This window comes from Choloepus didactylus, chromosome 24, assembly GCF_015220235.1.
Source record: "Choloepus didactylus isolate mChoDid1 chromosome 24, mChoDid1.pri, whole genome shotgun sequence".
NCBI lineage: Eukaryota > Metazoa > Chordata > Mammalia > Pilosa > Megalonychidae > Choloepus > Choloepus didactylus.
In genome coordinates, this window is record NC_051330.1 from 16,257,502 (window position 1) to 16,273,253 (window position 15,752).

Here is a 15,752-nt window from a genome sequence, read left to right on the forward strand (position 1 = left end):
AGGAAGATACATCAACAATTTTTAAAAGATAATAGAAACAAATGTCAATAGCTGATTGATATAAGCTCAGGTTCAACCTCACAAATAATCACAAAAAGCACATATTTAAAACTAGGAGTCTTTAACTACCAAACTAATAAAAACTTTATAATTGTAATGACAAGAATAAACTCTCATATATTCCTGGTGGAAGTATAAATTAGCACAAATTTCCTGAAGAGCAATTTGGCAATATGAATCAAAGATCTTAAAAAATACGCGTACTCTTTAACATAGCAATTCCACCCTCTGGATTTTATTCTAAAAAAATTGTCTTGGATGTACATAAAGATTGGCTAAGGCATGATGCTCATAACATTGTTTATAATAGGAAAAAAGGAGAGGGGGGAACATCCTAAATGTCCAAAAATTAATTAAGATCACAAAGGGCTTCCTGGAAGAGAACCATGAAAAATTCTACTCACAGAACTGGTACTCAGTTGCTATACAACAGAGGCCCTTACGGTTAAACTGAGATTATGCCAAATGTTACTATTTGTGAACTTGCCAGAATTGCTCAGAGGAAGCCAGCAGATTTGCCCTACCATATTAAAGGTTTAAAAATAGGAAGAGTCAAGGCTTTACCACGTTTTGCTGATTCTAAAACACATTTTCCCCACATCTTAACATCTCTGATAATAGCCCTGCATCCTATAAGCAATATAAAAAAGTCATAGTTTAATTGGAAGTGTTTTTTTCTTAGTGATATATATAATAACTGTGCATTCATTACATTATTACACTACATTCAATGGCATTTTATATTTGATGAAATAAAACAGCTGGAAATTCAGTCTCATCAAGAGCAGAAGGCACAAAAATAATTATGAACCAAATGTTAACAATTTTTAAAAAAAGAAAAACTTTCTTTACAGATTTTCAGAGACCATAAAGATTATAGCCAAGTACATAAATCGGCTGATTACTTCAAACTACGCAATACAAATGACGATGCTCAATGTCATAAAGGACAGGATGAGCTAGGCACACATCACATTTGACAATGTTTGTGCCCTGTGCTCCTGGACAGTAGCAACAGGGAAGAGATCCCCCTACTCTTGTGCAAAGACCACCTTGCCTTCATATATTCCGAGACAGTAAGACCCACCACTACTCTTCCTGAATGATAACCCTGCTTTATAAAACCCTAAGTTTACTCCATCTTCTTAAAGACATTCCTTATTAGTGAACATTTTCCCTACGGCAACAGCCTGAATAAAATCATTCCCCTTCCTCTTCAGTCCATTTTGCCTTTTGGAGTTGTGGAGTGCTGACTCTCACAGGATTAAGACCTTGCCTTCAGGGACCCATTTACTCCATTCAGGTAACAAGGCCTCTTGATCCCTTCTTTGCTCTGTTCAACATGAGCAATCCAGGCACCCAATGGTAGCCAGGCACCAACTCCAGGTCCTGTGATCAAGACTTTTATCCAGTGGTAGCACAGTAAGGAATTGACTGTGATTCTTTTTGAGTGACTACTTCATTTCAGGGGCTGGTTTTATGGTCTGATCAACCATTTGTTGACCTCTATAAACAAACTAATGCGTTCTAGAGATCTTGTATTTGTTGGGTGAAAGACAACAGAATCTAGTTTCTTTTCTGTTTGTCTCTTTGTATATTCTGAGCTCAAATAAATGAAGAATTCCATGACCACCAAGAAGGGGAGCTTTGGACAAGTGAATTTTGTATTTCTGTGTTTATGCTTAATCCATGGCTAAATTTTAAAAATTAAAGCTGTAAGTTTTCTCTGTGTCTCTACATGTCTGAAATTCAGAATTTTTTCCTTATCTGTTATTGAGTCTTTATTTTCCTACCTCTTATGGTATCACCAAATCAGATTACCAAGTCTCTTAAAGGAGCTCTATTCTGACTGGCTTAGAGATAAATAAGTGCTTATATAAATTAAATAGTCTTAAAATTCGCAGAAATTAAGGAAATTGAATCTCTAATACTTTCAATATGGAGAAAAAAAGAGGTATCTTATGGAAACTAACACAGAAATGGTTTAAGAATTCAAGCTCACATAATTTAATTTAGGTAAATCTTTGGCAAAAGAGTCTGGCTTTATATCATTGGTTTAGTAAAAAACTATGTCTTCTCTGATTTATTAATGTTAAGCACAGATTTTTATTCTAGTTGGGTATGTTCTTCTTAAACTTATACAGGTTTACTAGCTGAATAAGCTCACATTACTTCTATAAAATGTCTGACTATGAAAAATGTAAACATGTTTAACCAAATTGATTCATTAGTCTGACAAACTTTATTTCAACAGTAATTATGTCATCTTAAAGATAATTTCCAAGATCTTTAGGTAACTTAAATCCTTGGGCTGATACTAAACTGAGTTAATTAATGGATATTCATTAGATACCTAGATCATTACTAAGCAAGACAAAGTACTGAAATACCGATTACTAAATAGAATTTAAACTTATACCCTTTTGTTCCTTATTTTTATATGCTACAGAGAGACTACATATATTTGGGTCTGTCAATGAACCTATTTATTATTGCCACTTTAAGAAGTTGTACTATAAGGGATATGTACAGGAATCGAAAGTTGCAGAAGGTTTGAAGATAGGGAATTTTATTTGGCCCAGTCAAAGCTGACTAAGATTTGATGATTTTATTTATAAGATTTTCACAGAGCTTTAGTATCAAAAATTATACTGGATGCAAAACTAGAAGTTGGTTTGCTCTCTTAAATGTCAAAAGCTCCTCTGCTCTTAATATAAGAGCTTGTAAAAGGTTATTCTTTACCTTCTGCATAATCTGCCTATCTTAGATAGCAACGATTCTGTTTCACCAGAGTAATTTTCTATGGTTTATGTTGACTTTATTAGAGCCTTGATTAATTAAGAAATAAAAGTTTCTCAAGAAAGAGATAAGGGTCTTTACAATCAAGTCACCCCCTATGCCTAGTTTTAAAATCGTTATTGTCCCCTTTGGTTAAATATATAACTAATATAAATAATAAATTATATATTAACCTATGATCATATCTTAAATCAAGTATTCAAATCTGACAACTTTTGATATTTTGCCTTATCAAAATCAAATCCTAAACGGTATCTTTTGTACCTAAAACTGTCTTGAGATTTCCCAGAGGGACCCTGGAAAATCACAAAAGATGTGTTCTTTTTTTTTTTTTTTTTTAATCATTTTATTGAGATATATTCACATACCGCGCAGTCATACAAAACAAATCGTACATTCGATTGTTCACAGTACCATTACATAGTTGTACATTTATCACCTGAATCAATCCCTGACACCTTCATTAGCACACACACAAAAATAACAAGAATAATAATTAGAGTGAAAAAGAGCAATTGAAGTAAAAAAGAACACTGGGTACCTTTGTCTGTTTGTTTCCTTCCCCTACTTTTCTACTCATCCATCCATAAACTAGACAAAGTGGAGTGTGGTCCTTATGGCTTTCCCAATCCCACTGTCACCCCTCATAAGCTACATTTTTATACAAGTGTCTTCGAGATTCATGGGTTCTGGGTTGTAGTTTGATGGTTTCAGGTATCCACCACCAGCTACCCCAATTCTTTAGAACCTAGAAAGGGTTGTCTAAAGTGTGCATAAGAGTGCCCACCAGAGTGACCTCTCGGCTCCTTTTGGAATCTCTCTGCCACTGAAGCTTATTTCATTTCCTTTCACATCCCCCTTTTGGTCAAGAAGATGTTCTCCGTCCCACGATGCCGGGTCTACATTCCTCCCCGGGAGTCATATTCCACGTTGCCAGGGAGATTCACTCCCCTGGGTGTCTAAAAGATGTGTTCTTTTCACCTTGTAAAAAGGTAAGTGCTAGAAGTAACTAGGTTGATTTGATATGTTACCACTGATGAGTTATCAATTCAAAAGAGATACTTAGCCTTCCCTAAGTTAAACTTGATTGGGTAAAATGTTGTAAACATTTTAAAAATTATTATACGAGACATTTCTAGAGATCTGTCAATGCCCTTGCTGCTTTGCCTGATATTAAACAACAAACATAATGCCATCAATCATAATTTTGGTTATTTTTTAAATGTTCACTTCGTCTCAACTTCTTTAATTTGAATCTAGCATCTTCTAGGACATTGGTTTTCAACTGGAGATTCATGTCACCGACTACAGTGTTTTATTAATGTATGGATGTCAAGGACATACTCCAAATTACAGAATCTTTTGGTATATTCTAACTATATGCTTGGTATATTTTTAGTATATTATGTCAGGAGTATTATATTGTTATATCTGAACATTTTTTCTCTATAAAGATTTTTGTTTTTATAAATTAGATATAATAGCCAGTCTTCTTTGAAAATGGGGTTAATCATTATGTACATAAATGTTTTGTCTGAGACTTTTTTTTTGAGGGGGGGGGACTGACTTTTATCTTGTTTTACATGCCATAGATACAACCAAATTTCTTCATTAGTTGTCTTGTTTTACATGCCATAGATACAACCAAATTTCTTCATTAGTTGTCTTATTCTTGTAATGAACCCTCAGCAGATCTTGCACTTTTGGAAATTACCAGTAATAAATAAATTAATCACCACCATTTTGAGTTTTTTGTCATATATGGACAGGTCTCTGTTTTACTCTGACTCTTCCCTGAAAGTACTGGCAATCAGCTACAGCCCAGAATGTGTTGCCTTCAACACAAAGAACTTCTGATGGCTTCATTACGAAAACATGAGTGGAGTGAGTCACTGATTCTAGAACTCCAGTAAAGAAGCAGATGGGTTCATGAGACTCTCTTAAGCTACAACTCAAAACAATTTAGTAGACTATGCTTTTGTAACTGAAATTGTCCAATGCATTTTGCTTTTCACACTGGTGTGAATAAAACAATTTAGTACCTTTCTAGAAAGCAATGTAGCAACATGTCTTGAGAGCCTTAAATTCTAAAATAATCTTCTGCCCTAGGAATCTACATGAAAGAAATAATCTAAAATGCATAAAGATGTTTATCAAGTCATTAACTATTAATTATAATAGGAAAGAAATAGAATCATCATGTATGTTATAAAGTATTTAAGAACAATTCATTAAATTACAGTATATACACAAAGAAGAATACTGTTTGCAATTAAAAATGTTTACAATATGGGAAAGTGCTCACAATAAAGTATTTTTTAAAGAAAAACTGCATTTATTGTGTGTTTGGGGGGGGGTATATACATATATACATATGCAGATAAAAACCAGAAAAGAAATATGACAAAATGTTAATGGCAATTATCTTTAGATGGTGGGGTTGTAATTGGTTATTCTCTTCTTTCTGTTTTTCACATTTTTCCACAATGGACATATGTTGCTTTTATAATCAGAGATTTCTGATTAAATTAGTTTTATTAAGTAAGCAGCAAATTTCACTTACCTTTCTGATGTGGCAGCTAGATCAATCTGAAAAACATTACTCTTAAATGTAGTATATAACGTTAAAAATGAAAATAATAATAAGTTATAAAGACAAGTCAAATTAAATAAAAGAACTGCCAAAGACAAAGACTGAGCTATGCCTGTTGACCTAGACAGTCATTTAATCTGATTTAAACCAGTAGCGTTACACTTCTGAATTGAGTAGTGTGATTTATGACCCTCTAAGGGCCAATCAAAATTCCAAACACCTTTAAGAAACATGCAAAATAAATTACAACTGAAGTAAAAGAGGGGACTTAGAAAAGCCAGACTCCAAAAACCTCATTATTCTCAGTTATCTTGCTTAATTCAGATTACTGCAGCCATTTACAAACAGAATCTAGCCTCACAGCCTATCTGATGGCTTTTTAAAGAAACTTACAATGAGACTTCTCCCCTTTTCACCTTAAATCAAAAAAGGAAGGAAAGAGAAATGTAACAATAATAGCTAATACTTACTGAGCACTTACTATAATAAATGGCAACATTTCATTTAATCTTAATAACAACTTAGGAAGTACATGCTATTATTTCTGTTTTTTCCAATGAGGAAACTGAGACTGAGGTTAAATAATGCCCCCCAAATCATACAGCTACTGATCAGTAGATTCAAAGCATGTTCCTTCCTTTACCAAAACCAATACTCCAACCAATATATTCCTTTATCCAACAAATATTGGTTAAGAGTCTACTAACTATTGGTTAAGATTCTACTAGTTGTTATGCACTATGCCAAGCACTAGGGTAGAAAAGTAGCAAACAGACAACATCCCTACCTCATGGAGCTTAATGCCTATTGAAGGCAAGGGACAATAAACAAATATTCAAACAAACATATAATTACAAATGGCAATATGCACTATGAAGGAAAATTACAGGACTATATGGACATATAACAGAAGGACCTAATTTAATCTCAGGTGAAGGGCAATAACATCAAGGAAAGGCTTACCCTGAAGTAAGCAATGCTTGAGAGAAGACTTCTGAGGGAGGGGTAGGAATTAACATGGCAAAGAAGAGTGGGCAAAAGGACAACATTCCACATAACTTTTTCCTTAAAAAACATATATTTCATTGCAGTGACAACTGCTGTAGTCTAACCCTTACATCAAATAAGAGGAAAACAGTTCTCTTCATTTTTCTTGAGAGTTGTTCTACTTGGAAAACTTTAAATGCAGGTCAATATTTTATAGAAAAATGAATAAATTACCTACTTATATATTTTAATACCAATTTTACTCTAAAATTAACCCAAGCTTTAAAAAGTTCTTTATAATTTTTGTATTTTAAGGAAATGCAACCAAGAACAACCTTAAGAGACAGGGACAAGATTCATTCTTACTTAATCCTTGCCTTGGTAGCAATGCTGTTTCCCAGGAAGAGGTATTTTGATTTAACCCCGCACAGCTTCTTCAAAATTACCTTTGATCGTTTAGTGGATAAGTACTGTACTTGTTCTCCTGACTCAGTCTCAAAGGACAAGGTACTAAGTATAACAGTGTCCTTCCCATTTTCAGTAGAGCCACATTTTTAAAACCGAGGGCCACAAGTCATTCGTGGGTAATGAAATTAATTTGGTACCTTAGGATGAACAATTTTTCTCAATAAAGCAATATAAAAATTATCAGAGTACATCATCACATAGTACAAGATCAAACGCCATTCCACAATTTTTTATTTCAATTACATAGCAAACACATACTGGTGTAAAATATATTTCTTATTAAAAATCACAATCATAACCACAGTTTCAAAACCACTACCACACAACAGAAATTAGAATCTAACTGCCTGGCTTGAATAAAGACTGAGCACAGAAAAAAAATAAAAATATGATTAAAAAGGTTTGCACACTGGCTCCTCTTTGTTCTGTGAACTTGAAATTAAGTTTCATGCAAAAATAAAATTGTGTTCAATGAGCTTGAGGGAGATTGCATATTTTTTCTTAGCATTTTTTTTTCCTGGAAACAAATCTTTCTTCTCTCCTCAATTCTATAAAGCACAATAAATCCAGAAACTATAATACTCCACAGTTCTCAAGTAAGTAAGTGGTCACATAGGATTGAGCTGAAGCTACACTAGGTAAATCCAGTAACTGAAGATCACCTTAGCTTTGGATGCTGTCCAGCAGTAGTATAAGAGAAGTAGAACCGAGACCCTGGAGAAGAGATCTGGATCCTAAACCGACCTCTGGCACCAAGTTGTGACCTTCAAGCTGTATCCCATCTAGGCTAGTTTTCTCATTTCTAAAATTAAGGGCACAGACCAGATCTTGTAATTCTGTGAGCAATAGCTGGGAGGTTGAATTAAATGAACATTAAGAGTCCTTTCACCCACAAGATTTTCATTAGTAAACATTTAATACCTTATCTGAATAAGAACCAAATACTTACACATCCAAAAAAACTAATTAAAAAAATTTTGTAAGAAAATCAAGATATACGTACATTTTTATATTTCTACATAAAAAGGCTTTAGGATTTTAAATGGCACTATAAAATATGCATTACGTTGTCTTCCAAATCTTTTCTCTGAAAGACTAAAAAGAAGGTTGACAGTTTCTATTAATTTTACATCTCTAAGTTAGCTGATCTATAGCAAGCCCTACTCAGAAAGATCAGCAGTATCCTCAGTTTGCTTCACAGGCAAAAATGCTTCCACTTAAAACATCAAATTTGATCAACTTTAAAGCTTTGTAGATACTGTTCTCCTAAGAAGGCCTATTTTTTCTGAAATAACGCTGAAATGAATCTACTTAATGAAACACTTTTGATGGAATGCCTAATATATTCTTAATAACTTTCCCTGCTACTTTTTGAGACATTTGGCGCCCATATGATCCTTGAAACTAATACATCTACTGATGTCTGAAAAATATGACAAATGAATGCTTACTGGTCAAAACCAAGTCTTCACTTTGCCTATGCTGCCAGCAAAAAAAACATTGAAAGGCAAGCTGCACTCGCGACATGAGTGTGAGGCCTCAGAGAAATGCACCTGCCACACCCACTTTCCAGAAGAATAACGTCCTTTTAAAACACCGGTTTCACACATGCCTCGTAAAAAGGGGAAAGCATTTTAACATAACATACATGTCACAGATTCTAAATAATGGTTCTATAAATAAAAAGACCACCATAAAGCAAGCCCTTTGTTAGTTTTGTTACTGCTGATATTGTTTCTAATTTACAAATTCTGTAACCCAGGATTGACTAAACAATTAAATAAAACCAGCTTGCTATAGTCAGCTGAGATAGTTCATGCCTACCAAAAATAAATAAAAATCAAATTTAAGTTAATTTAAAATTTGGCAACAATATTCCCTTTCTATAACATATGGAATCTCATCAACTTCAAATCTACTAAAATTGAAATGATGGAGTTAATTTTAATATTAAGTTTTTAATTTTTTATTGTAAAATAAAAACATAACGTGTTCACTGTAAAAAATTTTAGGAAAAATTAACATGCATCCTTTCAATCATATATATATATAATGGGATCAAACTAAGTATTAGTTAGGCTTTTAAAAAGTCCAACCCAAATTATTAACAGTTCTAGCAAATACAAGGAATTTGTTAGCTCACATCTCAAACCAAGAGAAAAGGAAGGATGGATCTGGCATAAAGGGCAATTTGCCAAAGACCTCTTTCAGTCTGTTTGCTTTTCTCTGGAGGTTAATGTCACTGTCTTAGACCAAACTATGAGACTATAACCACAGCTTCAGGGAAGCAGCTCTATGCTCATGACTTCACAGTACATATTTCAGTTATCGAAAAGAGAGTTTCTATCCAGCTCCAACTTGAAAAATCCCAGGAAAGAACCCTAACTGGCCTGGCTTGGGTCAAATGACCATTCCTATAGCCAGGAGTCTGTAAGAAGACAGCAGCTCCAACTTATACCATGTAGCTAGAATCAAGAGATGGGTTCCTCCCACTAGGGGAGCAGGAAGACAGAGAAGTAGCACTAGTGGAGAAATATCTGTGAGCTGAGCAGCCATCTCAAGTTCTGGCTCCCATTTCCCACATACACTATTTTATAATCTGCTTTTTTCATTTAACACCGTGGTGATTATGTATATATCAAAAGCACTTGAGAATCTTTTTAAAAACAGATTCTCAGGTCCCACAGAGAAGGATTTATATCATGAGCATTTTGCCATGTCAGTAAATATTCTTTAAAAACATAATTTTTAATAGCCACACATATCTCTAATGTGGTTCTATTTTAATTTTATGACTTAAATCCAGGAAAACCACATACTCATCACTTTTTAACAAAACACTCTGAAGAATCAAAAAGTATTTCATGAAAGCACCAACCACTGACATCTTTGCCACATCTTTTTCAGAAACTTGCCAAAGAATCCTTTGCAGGAAGGGGAGCTGGAGGGAAAGATGGGGAAAGTGGAACCAGTAAAGTGAACCTCTGAAACTTAACATAAGCACATTAGTAGAAATCTACCACTGAATTTTGTTTTGTTTTGTTTTTTAAACAAAAGTCCTTAAAGGACAAGGATACAATATATCCCAAATTAAAGCAAGAAAAGTTAGGTCTTTGTCATAATCTACTTAAACTAAGACCGAAGATTAAAAACAGTAACCCAATCCATAGAGACAAGTTTGTGTCATGAGAAATAAAGTGGCCTGCAAGAGGCCTAGAAAAATGGAAATCTACGAGTAAGACTTTGTCACAATGTCTCTCATACTGGAAGCAGGGGGTGTGCCTGATTGGGCTGCAAGCCAACTTCCCTGGTTTGTTAACAGCAGCCATTAGGCTCATCCAACTAATTTCCTCTGCTGATGTCATGCTTACCAATCAGCCTCTTAATTACACTTTGGCTTTCAATAGGCAAGAAAATGCACTGACCAACCAGGTGTACAAGCTGCGTATATATGTACCTGAAAAGCTGAAGCACAGCACCTGCACCTTGGTTATCCTGCCAAGGTAATGACAGTTTATAAAAGCCTACAGAAGTAGTCAGCCAATCTTCGTTTCTGATATCTTTTCCATTTTCTCTTTAAAGAAACCATTTGCAAACTGATCGCCAATGTGAAAGTGTCTTTAAAGAGAATACCTAGCACCTTGTCAAATGAGAAGGGATGGACAATAGAATGCTATGAGTAAAAAGATAATCATTGAAGAATGAGGAATTATTAAGTAACAGGAAGTAATTAAGGCAAACATATCCAACAAGCAGTCAAGATCTTCTATCCCCATATTTCAGTAGAGCTCAGAACAAGATCTGCAAGACAGCAAGAAAACGTGTGAGAAGGAAGTATAAGCAACTTCTAACAATATGAAAATTAAAAAGAATCACAAAGTCCTTCTTGGGAGACAAGTCTTTCCCATTTCAAAATTTTAAGGAGCTTTTGTCATCACTGGAGTCCTCTGTTACTACTACTGGGTCACTGCTTCTCTCTGCTTAATGTCACCACCTGCCAACTGCACCCACTGTTATAATGGTATAAAGCCACTGTCCATCACTGATGCTACACCTGCTGTTTGGAGATCTACTGTTAGGTTGATTTCCCTAGGGAGAATGTGTGCCATCCAACATCAAGACTGAAACAAGCAGGCGCAAAGAGGGCATTCAAGTTGAGAGAGAGAGATCAAATCACCTAGATGTGATAGGATATTCTTTTTTTTAAGTAGTCAAACCTATTTTTTTCAAAATGAACTTACATGAACCATATTGTATAAATTAGATAACAGATAAAATCATTGCAAAAGAAGTTATTTTTAACTTCATGTAACATGTACTTACAAGATCAAGTGAAAACAATGAAGCTATTTTAAACAAACATTTTAAATAAGAAAGTTACAGTAGATAGGAACAATCTTACATCAGCCTTAATACCAAATTTATTGTTTTTTTTAAGTCCACAGATTCAATAAATCACAAAGGTAAAGTGTTCCAAATTATTTTTAATAACTTCTCTTGTAATCTCAGGATTCTCCTAAAATTGATCCAGAAGCTTGCAAAAGAAATCAGATTGAATGCTCATTTCAAAGTTGAATCAATAACTGCTAACTTACCATCAATTTTTTTTAATCAAAAACAAGGACAAGAAGTATCCATAATTTGCAGCAAGCAGTAGAATTATAATGAAGTATTATCACCTCCCAACCTGGTTTGTGTTCCTTTGTCATTGCATAAGGATCACGTCAGGAGGAGAGCATTCCCCAGGCGGATGGGTCAGCTGGCATCTGCGGGCTGTGCCAGCAAAGGCTGTGCCACTTTGTAGACTGACATGTGCAGGCCTGAATTTGACAACAGACCTGTGCTTCTATACAACCTTCCTAGTCAATGACATTATTTACATAAAGTAGGTGAACAAAGATGGCAGGCAGAGCCTTATTCCTGACACTCCCAAAACCTGTTAACCTGGTAGTACAAATTACCACATTATTGATCTCCAGTGTAAAAACATGGCATTTAGCACATTTTGAGTGTGCATGTTGTTTCCTTAAAATGGTTCAAAATGTAAACAAAAGAAATTCAAATAAATATGTGCAGAACCCCTGAAGCATCTTCTGTGATGTTTAAAACCACTGATTTACAATAAGTCTGCCAGAGGTCAGTTCTGTGTACTGAAAAGGAGGTGGTGACAATGAGGGTATAAAAAAGAGAAAAATAACAGCTTTGTCAAGTAATCTGTTTTACAGATTTGCTATTATAAAATTAACTGCAATGTTGCTAAGGAAAATATTTCTAAGATCTCCTTGTTCCATACACTGCTGTTCACTTAAAGTTGGATGGAGCCCATTATCCTGACCTATTTTTATTATAACAAAGACAGACACAAACCTGGCTGAAAAATCAACGTTTCTTTTTATCATTGGAAAAGCAGTCAGTTTCACAGGACATTTCCATTTCTCTCTGCCTTTCTGCATTTACCTAAGAATGTTCATGTCTTTCTTTTCCCTAAAGCAGAGCTGCATAAAATTATAGTTTCTGATCTGTTGATTTGGTTAATGAAACCACCCTCTTCATGGTGGGTATGGACAGTGGAGCCAGACCTGAGTTCACTTACTAGCTGTGAATTGTTGGACAAGACACTTAACCTTTGCGCCCCAGTTTTCTCTTCTATAAAATAGAGTTTATAAACAGGATCTTCCTTATAGGTTTATTGTAAGGATTAAATGAGTCAACAGAGGTAAAAGCAATGGCATTTACTAAGCATGTAACAAGTGTTTGTTACTATTATTTTTTTTAATTCAGTTTTGAGCTATATTCACATACCATACAATCATCCTTGGTGTACAATCAACTGTTGTTGCTACCATTTTTAAAGAAAAACTTAAAAGAGTCAAAATTGCTCAAAAACTGAATCCATTAACAAATTTATATAATAAACATTTTGACAAAACTTCTAAAAAGTTACATATACTCAAAAGTAATTATCATTACGCCCTGCATCATTAGTTACTGCAGTTCTTCCTTAAAAGTTCAAAGAATTCTAAGATACTTAGAATTAAGAAAAATGAAGCAACGACTTTCTTCACAGCTTATGAAAATAAAACAAATCTGTTTTGGCACACTGGGTCATGACAAGCAAGAATGTGGTTCCTGTGTTCAGTTCTAACTGCAGCTACAGAATTTGCTTAAAACTTCTTTCAGCAGAGAAAAGAAAGGATACAACTAACTGCCTTATTCCAGGAACTAGAGAGCAAGACGTAAGATACAAGAGAAGCCTGTAGAAGTATTTTCATGGTAGGGGACAGGGGGCAGCAGTTCGCAAGTGTACTCTGAGATGCAAAAGACGGGGAATAAGAGGACATTTGAACATACAAGAGAAGTGATTCTTATTTAACTATGGTGAGTTTATATTCTCCCACTTAAAAACAAACAAACAAACAAAAAAGGCACGAAATTAGCTGATAGTGCCTCTAAGGAACAGAATGCAGCAAATACTCTGGGTATCTACGTTCCGTCTTAGGGCTTCCTGTAGTACAAAAGTTTTAGAAAAATCAATCCTTACTTTAAATGCACGTGTGCAGTAATAATCTGCCTGCTCCCCTAACTAAAACACAGTAAAGATCCTTAACAGAGGAAAACACACCTGCCTGTTTGCATAGTCTAAATGCAGTTTCTCCTAAGTGAGACAGCAGCCACTCACTCTGGGAGGTACAACGGTGGGCAAAAGGAGGCAACAGGAAAATGAAGGGGAAATAGCCAGCTGTATTTGCTTCACGAGTGTTTACTTTTTTACTCGAATGGGGGCGGAGGGGAGGCACCATTTTCGTTTAGTAATTATGAGAGAAATTTCAGTGTGACCACCATCCAAAAGCTCGAGGCGGCGGGGGGGAAGAGGGGATAGACAGTCCCTAGGGGACAGAGGGTGCTCCCATTCCATCCCACCCTCCGCCCCGCTCCGGACTCTGCCCGGTGCATTTCGGGCGAACCAGGGAAGCAGTCTTCACCAAGCGCGCGCTCCAAGCCTGCAGGGCCAGCAAGCCGTGCGTTCAGGGCTGACCCCCGCGCCGCCGCGCACCTGGGCAGGAGGTCCCCTCGCTCCCAGGGCTGCACCCCACCCCCTCCCGCCTCAGCCCGCGAACCTGGACGCTGCCCTCACCACCTGGCGGGAAGGAGCGGCCCCCCCACGCCCCCTAGGACCCCCGCCCGAGCACGGGCCAGGACAAGACCCGCTTCCTGTGGTCGGTCGGCTGCAGCAGCCACACTCACCTCGCCGCCAGGCAGCATTCCGGCTTGGGCTCGGGTTCCGATTCGGATTCGGGTTCGGGCTCGGGCTCCGGCGGCGGCGGCGGCGGCGGCGGCTTCCTCCATGGCGGCAGCAGGAGTGACGGCGAAGGCGGGAGGGGGGACCAGCGCGGCGGCGGCTGCTTCTCTCATCCGTGCGCGGAACCCCGCACGGCAGCGGCAAGCAGTAAGTTGCAGCCTGGCCGGGGGACGAGGGCCCCGAAACTGCGGGAGTGACTCGGCTCCGCCTCCGCCTCTGCCTCTAGCCCGCCGCAGGAGCCGCTCGCGCCGCGGCCATCTTGGAAACGGCGACCTGCCGAGAGCCGGGCTACGGCGGGCGGCGAGGGACAAGCCGCGGAGGCGGCGGCGCGGGCGGCGGCGGTGGCGGGCCCTGGAATCCGGCCCGGGCGGGGACCGGCAGCGACGAGAGGGGGCGGAGAGGTTGCCGGGCTCCGGGCGCCGCTGCCCAGCCCGCCTGGCCGCTCGGTGCTGACGGCGTGGGCGGCCCCTGAGGTGCATCGAGGGTCAGGCGCGAGTCCGCCCCGAGGGCCGAGGTCTCCCCCCGACGCCTGGTTTCGCTCTCTGGCTACCGCATCTCGGGAGTGTGATGCACAGTTGACTGGTGCGCTGGGTTTAGCGCTCTGGCGCGCTTTCCCAGGTCGACGACGCGCGTGTGTACAGATCCCTAAACCCACGGGGCGGGGGCTGCGGGTGCATATTGTCTCGGTCAGGCTGTGGATGTTAATGAGCTTTTAAGTGCTTTGTAAACCTTTAGCAAGTAGATAACCACCAAAGGGAGATGCCATCCTCAATCTCATTTCTCAGAAAGAGAAATGGATGTAACCCAGAAGCTCACAACTCAAACTCGAGCAGGGGACCTTGGGGTGGGAAAGGGAGGTAGAAGAGGGGAAGTGGGGGTGGCAGAATGGATTGGGATGAAAGTTGTCAGTCATTCAGTGTACACGTATAACTGAGGTTTTTGAGACTATTTAAACGATGTCTCTGGAATTCAGAATATTATAATTTTGCAGTTACCCCCCACATCAACCAGGCAGAAAAGAACACTTCCAATCACAGTATCACAGGGTTAGGTATTGATCTGCCAGAAACTTGAGATGGAGTACTCCTACACTGAAGGATGGATAGATGAGATAGATAGATGATAGATAAATAGTTCCAAAGATTATTTCAGAGTTATAGAAATGCTGTTGAAATTCTGCTTCTTTACTCTTTGAGAGCATTTTAGGCTTCACAGTTTTAAGTTGCAAATATTTACAAAATTTCCTATGACTTAAGATTTGCAAAGCCAGAGAGTTAAGTCAAAAATAACATCATTTGGAATTAAGTCTGTTTTTATTAATTCAAATGTGCTGATTTTTAAAACCTCATTCATTTGGGCTTTAATACATAAGAGACGTTTTGAACAAATGTTGGTAGGAAAACTGGGCTAGAAAGGAAAGTTGAGCTATGCCTTAGGTTATATTTTAATGGCTGGCTGTGAAATTAATTTATTGTACTCAAAATAAGTTATAGAAATTTCATAGTAATTGAACTGCTTTGTTCTATTTTCTTTATTATGATAGTG

General features: G+C 37.6%; 1 protein-coding gene across 1 annotated transcript in view; it reads right to left on the reverse strand.

Moving 5' to 3' along the window:
• The window catches only part of MAP3K4 (mitogen-activated protein kinase kinase kinase 4), a 138,063-nt gene extending 123,304 nt beyond the window's left edge, over nucleotides 1-14,759 (reverse strand). Inside the window, 2 exon segments of the mRNA XM_037817631.1 lie at nucleotides 14,153-14,245; nucleotides 14,247-14,759. Of these exon segments, the coding sequence (XP_037673559.1) occupies nucleotides 14,153-14,245; nucleotides 14,247-14,686 (533 nt within the window). The 5' untranslated portion in view covers nucleotides 14,687-14,759.
• Between the last annotated feature and the right edge of the window lie 993 nt (nucleotides 14,760-15,752).